The sequence below is a fragment of the Sturnira hondurensis genome, unplaced genomic scaffold (genome assembly GCF_014824575.4).
Source record: "Sturnira hondurensis isolate 20B ecotype Veracruz unplaced genomic scaffold, ASM1482457v3 Scaffold0020579, whole genome shotgun sequence".
NCBI classification, from domain to species: domain Eukaryota; kingdom Metazoa; phylum Chordata; class Mammalia; order Chiroptera; family Phyllostomidae; genus Sturnira; species Sturnira hondurensis.
In genome coordinates, this window is record NW_028093210.1 from 3,778,812 (window position 1) to 3,801,007 (window position 22,196).

Here is a 22,196-nt window from a genome sequence, read left to right on the forward strand (position 1 = left end):
GACAGGTGGGCAGATATGTTACCTAGAAAGAAGGAGGTCTTCCCCATTGCCTGGAAGCAGCTGCTGCAGTCCTCATATAAGCCCCTGTCTCCGGCTGCTAAGATCACCAACATCCCATCATTAGACAGCTGCTGGTTCCCTGAGACCGGGGCTTCCAGAAAGCGGCCCCCCCTGGACACAATCACCTGGAAAGGAAAGTCACAGTTTCTTTCTCCCAGATGTCTTGGGCAGGGTACAAGGGGTACCCTCAGGTGGGAGTACTTGGCCCTCCACACTGAGGCCCCGAAGCTGACATCTGTATCAAGGTGCTGGAACAATGCTGTGGGAGGGCCAGCGGACTGTCCAGACACGTGACTCACATGTGGCAAACAGAGAGACTGGACTCTTCTCATAAGTTCTCAATTACTCTGAACTTCTTATAAAGATCAAAGACTACAACCAAGCGTGGCTGTGTCAGCTGCTTGGCCAACCACACCTCCTATGGACACCCTTTCCTGACTTTAGCCAGTCTCTGAACACACATGGGCTGGAAGTCACCACTATTGAACTTGGTCCCAGCAGCTCAGGCAAGAGGAAAGCTCTACTAGTATCAACTACAAATAGATGCTTAAACCAAGCCTGGGCTGCTTCTCACTGTGAGGCTGGCAACTATAGGACCTGATGACCATCCCAGCTGGGGAGCACCTCTCCTCTCAAGGCCACTTAGACTAGCTGCAGCTTTGAAGGTAGAGAGTGAAGACAGGCTTGTCCCAAGGCTACTGGCCTCTCCTCTTCTCTCTGGCTTTGTCTTTAGAGTAACCAAGTTGCCCACACTTGGGTGTGGTCAATCTGGGTCTTGGGCTCCAACCAAAAGGATGCTGGAGGGCCAGCCTGAACAAGGCCGCTACCTGGGCCAGCTCAGTGACTGTGTCAGCATCCACTGTTGACATGTCCACGTAGCACTTCCCGGGGCGGATTCCTTGCAGCACACCACTGGGGCCCAGCACCAGCTGTGGGGACACAAGGGAGAAGCAATAGCCCAGGCCCCCAGCCTGATACCCAGGAGTCCCTTAGACCAAAAGTCAGAATCCATTTGCTCTTTTGGCTCATTTCCTGATTAGGAGCTAACAAATATTAAGGCTGAAAAGAGAAAAGCAAATAAATAAGGTTAAAAAAATTTCTAGTATGTTCTCATTTGTTTTTTAAAAAGGAATGTTTATTTTTATTAAAAATTTCCCATTTAAGAGATGGAACCTTGATGATTAAGTTTTGGGGCTTTTTTGGATTTACTTGGATTAGACTAGTCACCAGTCTAACAAAATGACTACTGCACTTGAACTTCTAAAACGTTCAAATGCAGTGAAAGCTAAACGTAGGAACTTGGCACATGGACCAAAAGCATACTCAGCCCCAAAGCTTTCAGATCAACAAGAATATACCACAAACCATTTCAGCATAGACCTCAGGGATCCTAGTCATTTTCATTCTTTGTTCTGAATGAATGGAAGTCTGTATTCGATTTATGCAAACACCCTTCACAACGGGAGATGGCCCCCAGATGGGAAATTCAACCCGCCACATGCAGACGACACTCACTCCGTGTGCAGGGGAGAAGGGGAGGAGGCCAGCCAGCTTTCCTGGCCACAATCTGAGACGCTGAGGGGAGGGAGGGGATCCTTACATCCTTGGCCGCCTTTGGATCCGACACACAGGCAAAGGTGATGTCACAAGTTGAAACAACTTCAGCGGGGGTTCTTCCTAGGCGTGCCCCCTCCTGGATGAACAAATCACACTGCAAAAGTCACAGATCCTAACGTGAGCTGCAGGCAGTACACAACAAACAAGACAATCAGGCCAGAGACACAGTGCCCGGTCTTCTCGGCTGGCCTTCCAAGGCAGGAGACTGAAGCTGAGGTTGGGAGCCCAGAATGCCAAAGCTGGCAGTCTGGCTTCTTGAGGGAAGTAGTTGGGGCCTCTTAAGGATGTCTTATGTTTTTTCATACCTGGTACCTAGACTGATGTTCTATTTCACAGTAAACATAAAACAAGTATCTGCCGAAGGGTTCCTGTTTGATGACAGGATGTGAAAAGTACCTGTTTGCAGCCCTGTGTGGCTGTCTTGGCTCTGGCAAAACCATGCAGTACCCCGAGTTTTCAGCATTGTGCTAGGGAAGCAGTGCTGTGGTTGGGAGGCTGCCACTGATTACTGAGATGTTTCTGGGGGTCTAAAAACACTAAATGTTCTTTTCTGAGAATTAATATCACCCAGAACATCTCATGACAAAACACATCATTAATAATTCAGTGCATTTCCTTTGTCCAAAGGCATTTAAAAAGTAATTAGGATAATTTGAACCTACTATTTTGTATCCAACTTTTAGTATTTTGTATGACATTTACCCATATTGCAGTCTCTTAATAATTATCACTGACAATGGGTGGCTGCAAAACATTCCATTAAGAGGATGTACCCAATGGCTCTTGTGCAGTTTGAAATCGGGACTGCTTTTAACTATAAATGACTCTAAGAAATATCTTTATGTACAATACTTCCCCTCTATGTTTTGAATTTAGGTCTCTAAGAATGAAAGAGGCTCCAAATAGTTTTCAAGCTCTTATTAAATGTAGAGGCAATATAAAACAATCATCAGCACTGAGTATACAAGCACTTTAATTGGTGTATCTTTCTATTTCGTTTACTTTTTTGTTGTGGGGAGTATTGTTGAAAACTTCACCTTTTGTATGGTGCCAGGTGGGTGCTGGGAATATTGGGAGGAATGCTTTGTAAAAATACATGATGGTCTAACCACTATGCTGTATACCTGAAACTAATACAAAATAGTATTAAACGTAAATTGTAATTTAAAAAAAAAAGAAAAAAGACCTATTCCTCTTTTCCTTTAGTGATTTAGACTGCATCTAGGCTTAGAGAGATCTATGTTAACATTTAATTTTATTTTCTTCTGGTTCTTCCTTTGGAAAGAATTCAGCAATCTATCTAGAGTATATTTTATTATGCAGTAGGAAGAGAGACTAGTATTTCCTCAAATTTCTAACCAGCTGTTCTATACTTCCTTAATATCTCTATGTGACTTGGCTAAGCAATGCCTCTTTCTTCACTTCTTATTATATCACGTTCCAGTTTTCACCTTGGGCTTTCTCTCAGCTCTAGACATCCTCTACAGCTTCTCCACTTTGACCTGTGTTATCCTTTCAGTATTTTCAGTCTCTAGGGAGTCACATCTGAAGCCACTTCTGCAAACTAGGTCTTGTACCTAGAGTTTTCCCTAACCCCTGATGGAATATGCACTTCTTACACTCTCTGTCCCAGCCTGCTCTAAGTTATTTGAATCAAATGTCAAAAATGTAATCGACCACCTTCCTCACCAAATGGCACCCTTGTCCACTAAGTTTCAAGCCAAAGCTTAAGAACATAATCTTGTCCTGGCTGGTGTGGCTCAGTGGACTGAGTGCCAGCCTGCGAATTGAAAGGTTGACCATGTGATTCTAAGGGCACATGCCTGGGTTGCAGGCCAGGTCCCCAGTTGGGGGTGTGTGAGAGGCAACTGATCGATGTTCTCTCACACATTGATGCTTCTCTCCCTTCTTCCCCCTGCCTTCTCTAAAAAGTAAATAAATAAAAAAATAAGATTTTATTTATTTACTTTTTAGAGAGAGGGGGAGGGAGGAAGAAAGAGAGGGAGAGAAACATCAATGTGTGGTTGCCTTTCACGTGCCCCCCCTTCCCCCACTGAGGGGCCTGGCCGGCAACTTAGGCATGTACCCTGACTGGGAATTGAGCCAGCAACCCATTGGTTTGCAGGCTGGTGCTCAATCCACTGAGCCACACCAGCCAGGGCAAATAAATAAAATCTTAAAAAAAAACAAAACCAAAACATGATCTTTTGTCATTCACAGCTATCTGGGTAGTGCAAGTTTTCCCTATAATTCTTAATCATAAGGACTGCTCTTTTTCTGTTTCTTGGTGTTCTAGGACACGCAACAGACCTGAAATTTCTGGATGTTTAACATGGCAACTGACAGTCCTTCATGGTGGCCTTGAGACAAGATAGAGAATGTGAGATTATTTCCTCAACTTTCTAACCAGTCGTCTGAATAGAACTTACTGACCAACCCTTCTATTTCACTGATTCACAGTGAGCAACCTCTATTAGGGGAAGACCTAGGCTTTCTTGGTGACCTGATAGGTCTGTGTGTTCCCTATAGCACAGTGCATTTTGGCCTTTTAGTATGTGGCTTTACATTATTACGTTTTCACTCCTGCTTGGGAGAGACCTGCTCATTATTCTCCCTTTTCTAAATTCAGAAGTGTCTCTTGTTTTTCCAGAAGAATCACAGAATCATTTTTTATTAGGATTCTTTTATACAAATTCCATGAGAATTGTCATAAGGATTAAATGTTTTTTTACCACATAATTTGTGCCAGGCACTGTGCTGAGAACCTTATATCATCTCAATTATCTTCACACCCCCATGAAGCACGGGCTTTCGCTGTCACCATTTTACAGGCCTAGGGAGGTAAACTGTCTCACTGAAGATGGCAAACAGTAGAGTGTGACTTAGATTAGGTCTGCCCTACTCCAAACCAAAGTTCGACCTGCTTTCCTCTACAGCCTTCCTGTAAATGAATCTGGAAAGAATAGCCTTGTTTATAACATTTAGGATGTCTAATCAAGAAAACAGGAAGACCAGAGGCACTTCTATCAAAGGATAATGTACTTATAAGTAAACTCTCTAATTTTCTAGTTTTCTTGACAATCTGCCACTGTGCACCTTAGATGTCCTGGGTATCCTTAGCCTTGAATCACAAACTGGCCTGCTGATGGGACCTTTGTTACAGCAAAGTGAATTTTTTACTTCTGCCTAGAACATTTTTGTTAATTCAAATCCATCACCTCTGCCAACTCCTTCAGCAATCACACCTCATTTCAGCCTTCACCTCTGCACACGAGGGCATCTTGTATCCAGTCATTTCGCAAACACGTTCGGTTACCCTTTGTTGCTCAAGAAGCCAGTCCTTTCTCAGTCTTTCCTTTGTTTCTGACAAGTAGTGTTTAATTTTTTGGTACTCACACCATAGTTCTTTACCTTTTCTTAGATGATACCTTGATGGGATTCAGGGCCTTTATTATAAAATGTGCACATTCACAGCTTTGGAATTCCAAGTCAGAGTATGTATAGACCCCTCAAAGCTTTTAACCTAAGGTGGCTAAACTTTTAGCTCAGTCTACTGAGCTACACCAGCCAGGGCTTAACTTTTAGCCACCTGAGGTTAAAAACTTCTAAACCTGTTCTGTCCAATACAGTAGCCACTAACCAGAAAGGACTATTTGAATTTAAATGAAATGAAATTAAAAATTCAACTTTCTAGTTGTACTAGCCTTGATTCAAGCTTTCAAGAGCCACACGTGGCTGGCAGCTGCAGCACTGGACAGCGCAGACACAGAACACCATCACTGCAGAATGCCGCACTGCACAGCTCTATTAAAGCAGTGCAAACGACTGAAAACAGTGCAGCCGCTGAAAAGGAGGAAGCAGATCTACCTGTACACATTCCTTATCAATGAATTCATAATATATGCACACTCATATTTCCATGGGCATGGAAAAAAGGTCGCAAAAACCTAACATGAGTTAGTTCAGTAATGGCAGGGAGAGAGGAATTTTCACTTAGTTTTATACCTCTGGGTATGTTTTTTTTTTTTTTAATCCGCATCTGAGGTTTTTTTTTAATTGATTTGAGAGCGAAGGAGAGAGAGAAAGACACAGTGAGAGAAACATCGATTAGTTGCCTTCTATATGCGTCCTGACAGGGGGATTGAAACTGCAACCTCTTGATGTACAGCTGAGGCGCACCAATCTTTTTGTAATTAGGGACTGGTTTCATGGAAGACGATTTTTCCATGGCCAGGGTTGGAGCAAATGGTTTTGGGATGATGTAAGCACACTGCATTCAAGCTCACCAGCTTGGCTCCTAACAGGCCTCGGACCAGTACTGGTATGTGGCCCAGGGGTTGGGGACACCTGGTGTCTGGGACAATGCTCCAATCAACTGAGCTACCTGACCAGGGCTACTGCATGGGGGTATTTTAAAAATGTTTACTTTTTTATTAATACTCTTAAGCTTATTTATCTACACTCCACCTATCTGAATAAGAACTTGGCTTCTCCTAAATTATCACGTACAGGATGCTGAGTGAAGACATCAGGAAGATGTCCTTCCATCCTTAGTGACCCGAACTCCATGGGCCAAGGAGTCCCACCCTGCCTGATAAGCACCACTCATTAATGCTTACTTTCTCTGCAGTTCGGTTCCAGACAGTCACCGTGTGACCCATTTTTAGCAAGTTGGAGACGATGCCACTTCCCATGAGGCCAAGGCCCAAAAATCCTATCCTGAAAGAGAGACAGAATGATAAGTTTGGGGCGGAGTGGAAAGGACAAGGTAAGAAGGTGTCCCAAACGCTGCAGACTCTGCTGCCTCATAAACCTGGAGTGGAACTTCAGACCACCAGACACACCGCTTAGCAGTGTCCACACACCGTGAACACAGAGCCAGATGTGGTGAATGCAGACTGTGCCTTTTCTTATTTCGCTATTGTTTAAAAGTGTCCCTAAATTTAAATGGGCATTTCCAAATCCCTGACTGCCACAGAAAGGAGTATGACACATACGGTTTAGGGCAAGTATTCCAAGTCATTTCCTTGCTGCTTTGACAGAGGGTCTGACCTTATAATTCCATGACAAGAAAGCAGGTACTTGTTTTCAGCTTTACAAGAATTTCAAGTATTAGGCCTCCAGATGCTACTTATAAAAGCACATCACAATCCTTGACTGAGTAACTGAAACGATTTGTTAGAGCCAGCCACCTTCCTCGATGGCAGAAGTCAGGGTTCCAGTCTTCCCCCACCTTTCCAGACTCCAAACCTGCACTACCTTTGCATTTTTCTGGTTAGCAGAGACAACCTTTGTCCCTTTCCTTCAAAACTTCACCAGAACTTTGGAGCCAACCTTTCCCAGTGTGTGAGTTCTCCCCATGCTTGCCTTCTCCCGCACCTTTCTCCATTGCTGCTGTCTATTGGCCTATCCGCTTCTTGGTTCCCCATCACGCCCTTCTGACTGCAGGCCCATTATGATCCTTCTTATGCTCTGCTTAACCTCACTTCCTACAGCCTACTCCTTCCTGCAACCCTGAGAACTTGGGGACTATTAGCTACTACTGCTTTTACAGATGATTTACCTTGCCCAAACATCTTTTCTTGGTTCCTATACTTCCTCACATATGACTTGGCTAAGCAATGCCTCTTTCTTCACTTCTTATTATATCACGTTCCAGTTTTCACCTTGGGCTTTCTCTCAGCTCTAGACATCCTCTACAGCTTCTCCACTTTGACCTGTGTTATCCTTTCAGTATTTTCAGTCTCTAGGGAGTCATATCTGAAGCCACTTCTGCAAACTAGGTCTTGTACCTAGAGTTTTCCCTAACCCCTGATGGAATATGCACTTCTCACACTCTCTGTCCCAGCCTGCTCTAAGTTATTTGAATCAAATGTCAAAAATGTAATCGACCACCTTCCTCACCAAATGGCACCCTTGTACACTAAGTTTCAAGCCAAAGCTCAAAAACACATTCACGGCTCTCTGGGTAGTGCAAGTTTTCTCTATGATTCTAAAACACGAGGACTAATTCTCTGTTTCTTGATGTTCTAGGACATGCAGCAGACCTGAAGCTTCTGAATTTTTAACATGGCAACTGACAATCCTTCGTGGTAGCCCTGAGACAAGATGGAGAATGTGGACTAAATGGACTGAGAACAATACAGCTGGTTAGCTTTGTAGTTGGCATCAGGCTCAGGTTAAAAAAGTATTAACCTGATGTGGTACGGCTCAGTGGATTGAGCACTGGCCTGTGAACCAAAGGGTTGTGGGCCAGGTCCCCAGTTGGGGGCATGCTAGAGGCAACCACACAGTGATGTTTCTCTCCCTCTCTTTCTCCCTCCCTTCTCCTCTGTCTAAAATAAGTAAGTAAAATCTTTAAAAAAAAAAAGGAGAGAAAGCAATGAAAAAACATATTTGATGATAGGGGCATAATGGGCCTTGGGTAAAAGCACTGGGACTCTCCCTAACCAGTCCTAGTTATTTTTCTTCATTAAAATAAACATAATCCTCATCTAATGAATGGGTGTCATCCATCTCACCCTCCCCCTTTTAAAGATTTTATTTATTTATCTTTAGAGGGGAAGGGAAGGAGAGAGGGAGAAACATCAATGTATGGTTGCCTCTCGTGTGTTCCCTGCTGGGAACTGGCCTGCAACCCACTGAGCTACACTAGCCAGGGCTCAAACCTCCCCTTTTTAATCCTCACCAGAGGATATGAGTATTGATTTTAAAAAGAGAGGGAGAGAGAGAAGGGAGGGAAGGTGGGGGGAGTGGGGAGAAAGACACCGATGTAAGAAACACTGCTCAGTCACCTCCTATACGTGCCCAACCAGGGATCGAACCCACAACCTAGGTTTGTGCCCTGACCAGGGATGTAACCTGCAACCTTTGGGTGCGCGGAACAACACTCCAACCAACTGAGCCACCTGGTCAGGACCCATCTTCCCCACACCTTAAAAAAATTTTTTTTTAAGATTTTATTTATTTATTTTAGAGAGATGGGGAAGGGAGGAAGAAAGAGAGTGAAACACCAATGTATGGTTGCCTTTCGTGCATCCCCTGCTGGGAAATGGGAACTGGTCTGCAACCCAGGTATGTGCCCTGACTGGGAATCAAACCGGCGATGCTTTGGTTTGTAGGCTTGCCCTCAATCCACTGAGCTACACCAGCCAGGGCCCCATTTCCCTTTTTATTAGCACATAAGATGCCTCTATCTCCTCTATGAAGAAAGTCACCCCAAATAACTGGTAGCAGTGATTGATAGTACAAAAAATTAGGAATTAAGTAAAAGATGCCTTGGTTTTAGTCTGAGATAGAAGCTTTTGAAAGACACAGATAGAAAATTCAGACTTGGCTATCTTACTCAGAGGATGCTCCTTCTTAGCAAAGAACCTTTTTCATCATCACAACTCTGGAAACACAACTGGCCAATAGAGTAAGGGAAAAGGTGAGTGTGGGCACAAGGTAAGGTTTGGGGACCACAGACAAGGCTCTCCCACCTGCCTACGTGACACACAGAACAGCAGGAAGGTACACGGGAAGACTGGGAGCTGACAGCAGGGAAAGCCAGGGAGGGCAGGAAGATCAGCTCTGTTATAAATATCTATCTCATGTCCCCCACAGTCAAATTGAGTTTTTGTTTAAGATTCTATTTATTTATCTTTAGAGGGGGAGGGAAGGAGAGGGAGAGAACATCAATGTATGGTTGCCTCTCATGGGCCCCCTGCTAGGAACTGGCCTGCAACCCAGGCATGTGCCCTGACTGGGAATCGAACCACGATCCTCTGGTTCTCAGGTCCATGCTCAGTCCACTGAGCTACACCAGCCAGGGCTCAAATTGAGTATTTTTATCACAGCTATACGAAACTTGGGGTTCTCAAAGTACAGTCTCCTATCAGCAATAGCATACCTGCAACCTTGTCCGAAGTACAATTTTGGCTCCACCTCAGATCTGCTGGGAAAACCCCAGGAATGGGCCTAATAATCAGTGCTTTACCAGCAGCCTTCCAGGTGATTCTGAGGCACAGAGAAAGTCTGAGTACCACAGAACCAAATGTTTCCCCGCTCACAGACTCACCAGTGACCAGGAAGCCATCTCCAACATACACTTAAGGACAACTTTTATCTCCTTCAAGTTGATTTACTCCTAGGCAAATCATCATCAGTAAAGATTACAACTTACCCTCTTTCTTTACATTCAATTCCAGAAATGGCTGTGGCACAACCCTTAAAGAGCCCCCTTGGGGTCATTCCCCACCCCCAGCAGAACCAGAGCCACAGGAAGCCTTTCATTAAAGGTCTTACTTTTTGTCTGTGGGTGTGATGCTTCCGTTCACGGCTGTGCTGTCTGCTGCCTGGATGGAGGTAGACCCCGTCTCCTAGGGAAAGGAAGCACAGATCATCAGGTCAATCTGCCCATGGCAAGACCCCAGGGGAAGATTAAAAACAGGGAGGTGTGGAACCCACATACCTCTTCACATATTTTCAACTTCTTTGTGATTGCCTGGTAACAGACAGCTGGCTAATAAAGAGGGTGAAAAAACCCACTTATTAAACTGAACACTTACTTAACCAGTCTTCATTTTAATTTACCTAAAAAGTTAGTTCTAACATGGGATGTTATGACAAAATCTTATTTGGTGTTCAACTTTATTGAACGTTTCAGATGACACAGGAAGTTAACACACCTCATTCAATTCTCCATGCCACACTGCAAAGTCCTTTTATTGACGATGACATTAAGAATCAGAGGTGTTAAGTCATGTGCCCAGAATTACAGAACAGCCAGTTGGTCAGTGTAACTGGGCTTGGAACCCAGCTCTGACCAACTTAGCAGATCTTATCAAGGCTTGGCCTAACCCACGGCCTTGCTGTCACTTCAGGAAACTGTCCCTCCGTACCTGGAGGGCTACAGAGACTGTCCACCCAGCAGCATGGGCTATCTCACAGCTGGCTGACAGCTCACGAGGTTTGGTTTCTGCCCTAGATTCTGAAGGCAACTATAAATATCTCAAGCACACAGCTCGTGAGTTTTACATTTTTTTGGGGGGGGGGGAGGTATTTTTAATTTTAACAATACCTGATTCACAAGTGGACCCCTATGCAACTTTTTAACTAGCTGCTCTTGGCAGTGGTGCAGAAGAGCCTAACTTTTCAGACTAGTAAAGTAATGGAGTAACACTGTTCCTTATGCTAGCCCCTGACCAAGGATCAAGAACTTCAAAGAATAACTCACCTTTTCGGTCTGGCTGAGCAGGAAGTGATGGAAATGAGGGTCTGCATCTTTAACCGGCTGAAACAAGAAAATTATTAAATAAAACAAGTCATCTGGTAACTGCTCTTCTCTGTATGAATACCTCTGGAAGCTGATCTTAATTTTATAACTGCCTGGACACACTTTTCCCATTGTGGTCAAAGCCTTTTGTAAATGACTTCTGTTCCAGCTAAAGGAAAACCCGTTTCAAGTATATATTTCTGCCAGCTTGGTGTACAAATTATTCCAGTAACAGTGTGAGAAAATATTTAAAAGGCATACTAGTGTTTTTATTTATTAATTTGAAAGAGAAAGACAGATTGATGCATTGATCCACTTATTTATCTATTCATTGGCTGATTCTCATATGTGCCCTAACTGGGGATTGAATCTGCAACCCTGGCATGTTGGGACAACACTAACCATATGAACTACCTGGCCAGGACAGGCACACTAGTATTTTTAAACCCCAGAATTCATTAGTCATGTTGGACAATAGCTGACAAGGCCAAATCAATTTTGAGGACGCTTTTCCAGTTTTAGGGTTTTGGCCTAGTTGTGTCTGGTACCCAGCCCTTGAGTGTTTTTTCCCCATTGAGGATTGACACTAATAGAAACAAGGTGGCAGCAACTGCATGACTTCCAAGGGCTTTTCATAATTAGGCCCAGTTACATGAAAAGGGTGCACCTATACCAGGGGTGTCAAGCAACCCACTGATGTATCTCATATACACACATCAATATATCTCTCCCTTTCTCTCTCCCTTCTCCTTAAGCTAAAAGTAATAAAATCTTAAAAATAAAAAACACCCAAATTCCTCACAAAAAGTAGAAGTACATCGCAGTCAGGCCAGGAAACTAGCTCTGAGGCCAGCATTGTCCTGGCCTGTGGGAGCACTCCTTACCTCACTCACAGTCGGCTGCCATTTAAATGCGGCCATGGGTCCCGCCATTATCCCCTTCACAGTACTAGACTCAGGAATGGTGAGATCCTACAGAGGGAAGGGCGTTAACGTCAAGACATTGTGGGGACCTCGGAAACAGATGTCTTCCTGCTCCAAATTGGGGAGCACCTCTTCACTTCTCTGCTTCCTTTAGTCACATTCCACCCAAACCAAAGCCCTGGACAGCTCCAAAGTCTCAGTGTCAGTTAAGCCCAAATCTCCAGCCATGGTTCTCATGACTGTCCACTGGTGCAAACAGAGCAAGTGTTCATCAACACAGAGTGAGCCTTTCTTCTCTGTCCTTGAAATAATCAAATGTATTCTTGTGTGTAATGAATGAAAGCCCATGGTCTTCAGTGTTGTCACAGAGAAAAATTCCTTATGGTGAACAATAAACATGAGGAAAACAGTACTAGCTTCAGAAATAATCCACCAGATCTCAAGAAAAACTAAGAAAGCCACATGGTGCTCATGAGAAAATCTGCCCAACATTTTTTCAGATACCAAGTGACAAAGCCAGAATTAGAACTTGGGGTGACCTGGAGCCAAGAGCCCCACTCTCCCCTCAGCGTGATGCAAGGAGAAGACCAGGGCAACGAGGCTGGCTCCTCTTTGTCAAGGGTCTGACCTAGTGTCCTGGGCACAGAGGCCCCGTTCTAGCTTTACAACTGGCCTGCTCTTGTCCCCCGACTACTGATTTTACCTGTTACTCCCTTTCTCCATCTGCTATCTTCCAGCCACAGTGGATATCCCAACATTCTACTTGGATATCTGATGGGAATTTCAACATGCCCAACCAAAGTCTTGATTTCCCTGCCCAAATGGCTCCTTCCACAGGCTTCCCAAACTCGGGAAATAGCAACTCTATTCCACCAGGCCAAGATCCTTGGAATCCTTCTTTATTCTACCTTCCTCTCTCCTCTAATCCATTGGCTTTACAAACGGGAATCTGAAACCCGTTTTTCTGAGCACTCCCACTATTGACACCCAAGGCTCAGGACACCACTGCTTGTGACTGTAGCAAAAGGAATCTCTGTTTCTGCTCTGGACCCCTACCTCTACAGTCTAGTATATACGCAGCAGCCAGAGTGACCATGCCACTTCTCTGCCTAAAACTGGCTTCCTGTCCCACAGTCAAGCTACAAGCTTTACTATTGTGGCCTATGGGGCCCTAAATGTGCTACAACCCCCACTCCATGCTAATCTCCAACCCCGTGTCCTGTTTTTTCTCTCCCCTCACTATTCTTCAGCTCATCAGCACCCCCTTGGCCCTCCACCCCGTTCCCCTCAAACACCAAACATGCAACTGCCTCAGTGCCTTTGCCCTGCTGGGAACGCTCTTCCAACAGTTACCTACTTGGTTCACATGCTCGTTTTAGGTCTCTGTTGAAATGCCACTTTATCAGAGTGCCTTCCCTGAGCTCTCAGTATCTTCTCCCACTGAATGTGATGCTGATGATGACTATAATGACAGCAAATGCTTTTACAGGGTTTAGCATGTGCCAGACATCAGTACGCTATTTTATATGTATGCTCTCATATCATTGTCACAACCTCATAAAATAGATTATCCTCTCCATTTTACAGAGGAGAAAACTGAGACACAGAGGGCTTAAGTAATCTTGCTGAAGGTCACAGAGATAATAACGAGTGTGGTAGATAAAATTTAAACCCAGGGAATTTGGCTTCAGGGTCTATGTTATTATAAGTAAGTTCTATGAATCTAAAAACGCTGCCAATTTTGTTTATTTTCTATCCTGCACTGGGAACCATTCCTGGCACACAGTTGGTATTATTTATTGAAGAAATGAATATAACAAGGGCCTTGTCTATCTTTCATGCTGCTTTATCTCTAGACATCTGGACGGTGGTGGAGATGCTCAAAAAACATTTGTTGAATAAAGGGATTTGGGGAAAAGAGGCCTAGTGCAGTAATGCCAACAAGAATTTTCTGCCGTGATGGACATGCTCTCTATATATGCACCAATACTGTAGCCACCAATCACAGGTCCACCAAGGAGCACCAGATATGTGGCTAGTGTGACTGAAATACTGAATTTTAAATTGTATTGAATTTCAATGTAAGCAATCACCTGTGTCTAGGAGAAGCACAGCTTTAGTGACTTCCCTAAGACCAACATGACAGACTGAGAGTATGGCAGAGAACACAGCTCTCCATCTAGCACTAACCAAAGGTCTTGACTCCCAAACTGGTGCTCTCTACACTAGTCTGGATTTTAGGACAGCCACAGGACAGGCAGTTCTATTGTGTCAGGGTGCTTTGTGCTTAGGCTTGTAGTTCTCAGCTCAGGACTTGGCCAAATGTCTAGACACAAACCCAGCCTCTGCCTGCCTGCATGTAATTGACACCTCTACCATCACGGTCAGTCTTTTCTGTTAATCCTCATGGGACAGGAGATAAACAGCAATCATCGTGGGCTTTGTCCAGTTATCAGCCTAGGCTACTGTTTCAGAGAAGAGCTTGCCCAGCCAAATGACAATTACTATGGCAACACACACACTTTTTAGACCACAGGATATATCAAGTTATAAGATGCACTAAAATTCCAAAACCAAGCAGATTCCCTACGTCCCTGAAGATGCTTAATTAAGATCAACAGTATGAAGGGAAACTGTCATCTCCCCAACACCACTAGCCAAGTTCTTTCCTCCCCTAACAAATCCTTCATTAAAGGCTAGGTCAAGCATAGAGACCTTGCAGAAGGAAACCCCCTAAAGGTCAACAGCAGGCAGAGCTCCTGGATAGAGATCTGATTCTGAGGTTTCAACCTGCCCCCCTCACCAGTAATAATTCAGACTAAAGGGTAAACTGCTTTTTACTGGGAGCTTGTAAGGAGTCCCTCACAGTAAGCCTGGCAGCGGTCTCTGGGACCGCATCAAAACACTGCCTTCCCTGCACAACAGGCTACTGCCGAGAAAGAACAAAGGGGCCACATTCATCACATACTTAATGCAATGTGCTGCAGGCACTGTCCCATGCTTTGCTTATGTTACTTACTTACCCGTATTTTGCCATGTATAATGTGCATTTTGCCCAAATTTTTGAGGGAAAAATAATGACGTACATTATACATGGGTATAATGACTGCATACCATGGGTACAATAACGGGCACGATAATCCCGTGTATAACACACTCAAAAACATGGGTGTGCATTATACACAGCAAAATATGAGAATTCTCACAACAAACCTAAGAGGTAGGTATTTTTGTTATCCCCAATGATCACACAAGAAAACTAAGGCAAAGGTGATTGGTCAAGGTCAAACAAATGTAGCAAGTCATGGATTCAAACTCAAGGCCCTCCTGCTTACCTCTCCTTTATATTTCCCTTTATCCAAAAAGAAGTAATTTCTCTCCAGGGCTAGCAGAGGAGTTAGAGAGATTCATGGCTTAAGCCACCAGACAAAATGAATTTGGAGAATTGTATATACTTAATGTCCCAGATTCCTCTGGATCCTTGGAAATACATTCAACTGGATCAAATGAGATCATACCCCCTGAACAGTTTTCCCCACAATGTGGTGGCAATTTTCTAAACCATCTGCCTTTGGCTCATGGTCACCCACAGCTGTCCCCACACCACAGTAACTCTCATCTTAGATCATTTGACAGTATGAACGGCTTCCTCTAAACAAAGAGGTCACACAGTGGCAGCCCACAAGCTAGATCTCGTCAAGAGATGTTCCTTTGGAATAAGTGTTTTAAAATTTTGAGTTAGCTACTGACATTTAAAATTGGAACATTTCACATAAAAATCTGTATTTCCAGCTTCTTGAGAAAAACCAGACAATCTGGCAAAAGTTAGCCAGAACTCCAAGGACAGAGCATGAACCCCCTGGGGCCACCAGCCAGGGCCACTCTCATGCTCTCAGCATGGAGGCAGGGCAGAGCCATTGAACCTCCTGCCTGAGCCATTTCTTCTGGCATTAGCTGGCTCCACTCACTTCCATTACCTGTCTGGCCTTGCTGGTGTCTGAATTTGCAAATCTCGATCTGATGTCTAGCATTTCATCACAGCCTCATCACCCAACTGTTTCTGCCAGCCATCTGGCTTCTTACCCCTTGATCCTGCTCTCACAATTTCCTGTGTTAGACAGACTACCCAACTACATCTCAAATTCTCCTCCCTTGGCATCTAAGACTTCACAAAAATCTTCACAAGGAGAGGGGTATGCTATTTCTGGTTCATTTCATTTTGCTGGCTTTTCTGACTCCTCTTACCCTACACTACAGGCACACTAACTGCAAAGCAAACTCCTGCCCTTCACTCATCTCCTTCCTTTATTCCCCAAACTCAAAACCCATCTAGTCTCATGGGTCCAACATTCTTCCTACATATTTGCTTCCCACATTTACTTTTCTGTTCTGGTACTCCAAGTCTGCTTGGTAGTCTAGACATCATCCCAAATGCATCTCATTCAAAAGAGAACTGGTCTTCTTGCCTCATAAGCTGGCTCCTCCTGACTTCTCTGCTTTTTAAAAAAAAATTTACTTATTGATTTTAGAGAGAAAGAGAGAGGAAGGAAGAGAGAGAGAAACACCAACTTGTTGTTCTACCCATTCATGCATCCACTGGGTGATTTCTGCATGCACCCTGACTGGGGATCAAACCCACAACCTTGGCACATGGGGATGATGCTCCAACCAACTCAGTATCTGGCCAGGGCCTGACTCTTCTGCTTTAAGAAAGTCATCACCATTTCCCCAGGTACAAACTTGAATAATCTGTCTTTCCCTTTTCCCATTCATCCCCAATATAACCAACTGCCAAATCTTATAAGCTCTTCCTCTGAACTACCTCTCAGTTTCTTTCAATATTTGCTACCACTCTGTTAGGATAGCTCCTCATGAACACACACCTGGGTTTACCATTCTAATTAGCTTTGAGCCTTTCTTCTCTGACCTCCATGATTACTAACACACAGCTTGTAGCACAATGCCCCTTTTGCACCCAGCTCAAACAACTTCATGGCATCCTACTGACTTCAGGATAATACAACACTGCTTAAGTAGACCTCAACACTCTCCACACTCCAATGACAACCTACTTTTATCTCTCTGCTCTCCGTCCTGTCCTTTCCCTGTACTGACAATGTCCACACTGATATCAAACCCCATGTGAGCTCTGCCTTCCACCTTTGGAATGCCTTCCCTTCTTTCTTGCTAAATCCCTTCCAGTGCCAGCCCTTGCACGCTGCTCGGGTGGACCATTCTCCTGACTCGAGCATTTAGTTGAATGCATGATCCTTTCCTGTCTTGTGTTCTTACTTCACTCCTGTGTATATGGGCTGTGTCCTTCCCCTGGTCTCCAGGACTCTTTGGGACAGCACTTAGCACAGGACTCTACATTCACTCAGTGCACTGAAGCATACTGTAGAGCTCAACTCTGCCGCATACAAAAGGAAGTCACTAATCCAAGAAGCTGCAGAGATTAAACAAACCTTCTCATCCTTTGGGGGCCGACCCCGCTTCCGGGGACTCTGCTCTTGAGCTCTTTTCAGAGGGGACTTGGAGCCTCTCTCTGAAGAGCCTGAAGACACCCTCTTCTTTCCTTCTCCCATGTTCTTCTTCACCTTCCCTTCAGACAGGCTAAGCTTGCGCTTCTCATCACCTGAGTTTGGCCTACTTCTCTCCTCACTGGAATTACGCCGATTCTTGTCATCAGCAGAATTGTGGGATGATGTCTGAAAGTTTAACAATAATAATGATAACCACAATAGCCTCTGCCATCACCACCACCATTTACATGAGCCATGCCCTATGATGGGCACTTTATATACATTATCTGCACAACTACCCTATGAAACAGGCTCTACTGTTGTTCCCTCTTACATTTGGGGAAGCAGATTAAAAACAAAAACAAAAAGTCAAGTCACTTGCCCAAAGTCCCAAAGCTAAGAAGTGGGATTTACACCTAGGCAGTGGATATATTCTAGAAGCTGTGCTCCTAATCTCTGACCTATAAAAGGAGAAACAACCTAGGCTGTACTCAGACACTTCTGGGTCCAAGTGACTTTTCTAAGAGCAACAATCTATTCCAGAAAGGTTGGCCGCAAGCATGTGGAGTTTCAAGCTGATTACCAAAATGCTGATACTTTCAGAACTGAACTGGCTCTCTCTACTGGCATTTCATAAGAATGGAGTTCTGAGTTTGGGTTATATTTAATCTCTTAGTTACTATGCAAAAATAATTGGTCTGGCATTGGCATAAATCAAGAATCATAGAGTCTCTCACCTGGTCTTTCCCTTTGGCTCTCCTGAGGAACTCTTCCACAGCATCGACAGCTTGCTGGAATCGTTTTCCCTTGTTAATCTTTATCATTTCCTCCTTATGTGCATGATATGGCTTTAGTTGCTCCACTTTGATCCAGGCACTAGCAGAAAACATACATAGAAAGGGTATGATCCACACTGCCTCTGCCAGAAAGTATCAAAGACCTCACCACAGCAGAATGCAATGTAAGTGTTCATTTGCTTTACTTGGACTTTGAAACAGGCCTGCCAGTTTTTCCAAACATGCTACTGACCACCCCAAGCTCTTGAGCCTAAAAGTATGTTTTCTTGGAACAAACAAGCCAAGCAGAATAACAAGCAAAATCAGAATATTCTCCAAATGAAATCAATGTGTCACAGGTTATTTCTACTCCTATTCACCAGCCTCCCACACTGAACCACATACACCATGCCACTTGCTCAGGACAGAGAAAACCTGGAGGTGCTCTCCCATTCTCACCACACAAGTACAGACAGCTTATGTATGGGTCCCAGAAAATCAGGGCACCTGGAAGCACTGCCGCCCAGCAACAACCTAAACCATATTGATTGACAACCTGTCAATCAACTCAGAATCAGGGATGCTATGAGGGCTAAAGAAATGCAACAACTAAAAGCTTCTGCTCTTACAGATATTTGCAGCTATAGAGCCGGTATTTGTTCATAAATGATTGTATCCATTGCTACTAGACCATAAAACATGTGACACATGGCTTGGAATGAGGGCAGCAGTCACAAAGAGAGGCGGTTAAAAACAAGATTCTGCTTCTGATTATAGGTAGAAAAACATACTTTCTAATATCTAATTTGTAATTCCTAACACCAGTACATAACACATGAAAGCAAAAAAAGCCCTCAACTGTCAACTCTGGAATATCTGACCGACCATACTTATCTGAACAAATCTGTCCCAGCTGACTTTCTGAGGTTTCCCTGTATGACATTCAGTTTCCCAGTATAAAGGAGAGCATTTTATAGGCTTGACACGGTAATAATTTATATGTCTTATCCTGTAACACTCATAGGTTTCATAGTATAACCTTCTGAAACGTGGGTCAGGTTAAGGATATAGCAACTGGGCTATTGCACTAACTTAGGCTTCTTTCTATCAGAGAAAGTTGGAGAATATTCAATGATAACAGTAAAAGTGCTAACCTCTGTACATAAAAACAGTGCCACCAACAGACACCTGTCCTTTGAGTGACGATGGGTCTGAACAAACACAACAGTCCAGGGCCACCAGCCTGCAAATGCGAGAGCAAACCAGGACTAAGCAGGTTATCCAAGAGTAAACAAAACAAGACAGAAGAGATGACAAACGGGCACTCAGACACTGTTCTCACTGCACAGAGCTGGATGGTGTAAGCAGGTACTTTTTTCATGACCAATTAATTTTAAAGTTTGAAATCTGACACTAGAGAGTCAACGGGTCCAATCTATAGGAAGGCAAACTGGAATTAAATTTCAACCCCGCATTGTCTGGCAAGTACACCACTGAACTGACCCTCTTGCCTTTCCTTGCATATATAGTGTTTCTAAGGACAGACCATCACAGCAATCAGATACAAAGCCAGATGGGCCCTGCAAAGCAAGTTAAACTGTCACACTAACTGGTGGCTTGAATATGACACAAGTATCAGTAATGAAGCTTAAAGAAACACAGCCCTCAAGACAGGTCTCTTCCTTTTCTGAACTTCACGTCAGAAGGTGAGACTTGCACAAGTTCCAGTAAGAGACCAATGACGTGGTATCTATGGAGCCCTTGAGCTGGGACAAAACACTGTAAGAATCCAAATCCCTACTCGACCTCCCAACTACTTAGTGAAGAGACATTTGTGCACGAAACACAAATAAATACATGCCTATGTTTTCACTAAAGCATTTTATTGATTTCTGCCAGGAACACAATAATCAAAATTCCATTCAACCTGAAGACTGGCATTTGATATACTAAAATGAAATTTTCCTCTATGATAATCTTTGAAAACGGTTTGCTAAATCAACTTAAAACAATAACATGACTTCAGAAGAATAAATGCAAGAAATGTTAACCTATTTAAGAAATCAACCTGTTGTTGGAGAATTCTATTACATCAGAAAAACAAAACAGCCCTGGCCAGGTAGCTCAGTTGGTTAGTGTCCTCCTGATACACCAAAGTTGTGGGTTTGATCCTGGTCAGGGCATATACAAGAAGCAACCAATGAATAAACAAGTGGAACAAAAAATAGATGTTTCTTTCTTTCCTGGTCTCTATCCCATTAAAATCAATTTTTTAAAAATCCAGTAAATAAAAAGCCAGCCCTCCAAAGCCCCAGAAATCCTTCTCAAAAGCAAACCAAGCTGAAATCCCTTTGACTGCCTGAAGAGAATGTTTTCTCTAATGGCTATAGTACTGCAAAACCCTGTCTCCTTAAAGATGGTATGCTTTTTAGCAGAAGCTTCAACAATGCACCACTCTCCTATTCACTGAGGCTCATCAGGCAGGCCTGGCATGCAAATGGTGCTCAATAAATAATTACAGGGTAAATGATGCCTTCTGGGCACATTCAGGGTGACTCTGAGTTAAATCTTTTAAGGCTTTAGTGGCTTTTTGTAGTTGTTGCTGTTGGTATTTTTTTTAGCAACTGCGGTTTTTCTTGATATAGTTGTAACCCGTGATTTCCTTCATGTCATTCTCCCAATGCCTACATGAAGATGGACCTTTTCTGCCCAACTTGCTGCAGGCTGGGAAGTCAGAAAAATCGAGCTTAGTCAAGTTGTGTCTGAAGTAGTACCTCTGCTTTTATGTACAAGAAAGTTAATTACAGATTGTTGCAGAAGTAAATGCCTGAAACCAAAGTAAACGCCTGAAACCAAAGTAACTAACAATCAGTGAGGTCATTACAAAGTATGAAATGAACGTCCCTTAAGATATGTGGCTAAGAGGGAAAAAAAGCAAGATGCCGAGCAGTATGTGTAGTGTGTCACCACTTGTGTGACACAAAATGAGGAAAAAGGAACAGGTAACTTCTTGATCATACACATACTACCTCTAGAGGGCTATGCCCTAAGAAACGCTGGATAACAGTGGGCAGGGAACTGGGTGGCTGAGGGACAGAGATGAATGGAACCCTTTCATAGTTTATAGCTAGAGTTTTTCATAGGGAACTATAAACACGTATTATCTTTAAAAAAACATCACATCAACAGCAAAGACCTCTGCTGTAGAACAAGGACTAGTCTGACTGCCCGGAGGGTTTTCCCCATTACTTCCTTGTTTATAAGGTTTGCTCAAGTGGGCAGTGGTTTATCTGCATCTGTGTAGTACAGTCAAAAGCAGCTAACTTACCCTGATATTCTGATACACCTCCTACAAAGTCTTTTCATTTGTGAATATAAACCTTTCACTTAGCCAACCTTAGATTATCCACTTCACTAAAAATGTATTTAAAAACTTCACATTTTCAAAAACTTCCATAATATTTGACCTGCTCTTCCTTTAAATTAAAATCATACCATGCAGCTATCATATTAAAGATGCCAGTCTATGAATAATCTCAAACACCCTCACATATGTGTCTCAGACTTCACACAAACACAACCATCTGGGCAAAAGAGAGAGAGAACACATGCAAGCATAGTCCAAAGGTGAGGACAAGAACCGGGTCAGAAAATGAGGGTTCACTTCTCCATATGGAACCAGTAAGTAGTACTTAGTAATAATTTCTAAGCTTCCCCACCTCAAACCACTGAAAAAGGCTAAGGATTACTGGGGTGTTAGAGGTCCAAGTCTAAGCCATTCAGGAATCGAGACACCCAAAAAAACACAACTCAAAAAGATGCAACAACCACGAAGCCACAAAGAAGTAATTTAGAATTCCTCAGTTAATTTCAAGCAATGATTATCATACAGACATCAACAAAGACTTGCAGATAAGATATAGATTTTTGTTCCCAAAACTTGATAACATTCCCAAATGCTGGATGAGGCTTTTGAGCTGCTGTCTACACCAACGCAGCCAGCTGCTTCTTTTTGTGCCAGTTTCTGTAATTCGGGTGCATG

At 43.5% G+C, this 22,196-nt stretch overlaps 1 protein-coding gene across 5 annotated transcripts in view; it reads right to left on the minus strand.

Annotated features, from left to right (window-relative positions):
- Window positions 1-22,196, minus strand: part of GLYR1 (glyoxylate reductase 1 homolog) — a 36,374-nt gene that overhangs the window by 7,086 nt on the left and 7,092 nt on the right. The window contains exons 1-11 of one of the 5 annotated variants that reach the window (XM_037029919.1): window positions 19,309-19,402; window positions 18,116-18,254; window positions 17,322-17,564; window positions 11,818-11,904; window positions 10,895-10,951; window positions 10,130-10,180; window positions 9,964-10,037; window positions 6,297-6,396; window positions 1,661-1,771; window positions 888-989; window positions 23-185 (exon numbers count right to left, since the gene is read on the minus strand). In XM_037029919.1, the coding sequence (XP_036885814.1) occupies window positions 23-185; window positions 888-989; window positions 1,661-1,771; window positions 6,297-6,396; window positions 9,964-10,037; window positions 10,130-10,180; window positions 10,895-10,951; window positions 11,818-11,904; window positions 17,322-17,564; window positions 18,116-18,202 (1,075 nt within the window). In that variant the 5' untranslated portion in view covers window positions 18,203-18,254; window positions 19,309-19,402. Of the gene's footprint in view, window positions 1-22; window positions 186-887; window positions 990-1,660; window positions 1,772-6,296; window positions 6,397-9,963; window positions 10,038-10,129; window positions 10,181-10,894; window positions 10,952-11,817; window positions 11,905-17,321; window positions 17,565-18,115; window positions 18,255-19,308; window positions 19,403-22,196 lie in introns of those variants that run through there. The other 4 variants (XM_037029921.1, XM_037029920.1, XM_037029923.1 and 1 more) reach the window with 4 other exon arrangements.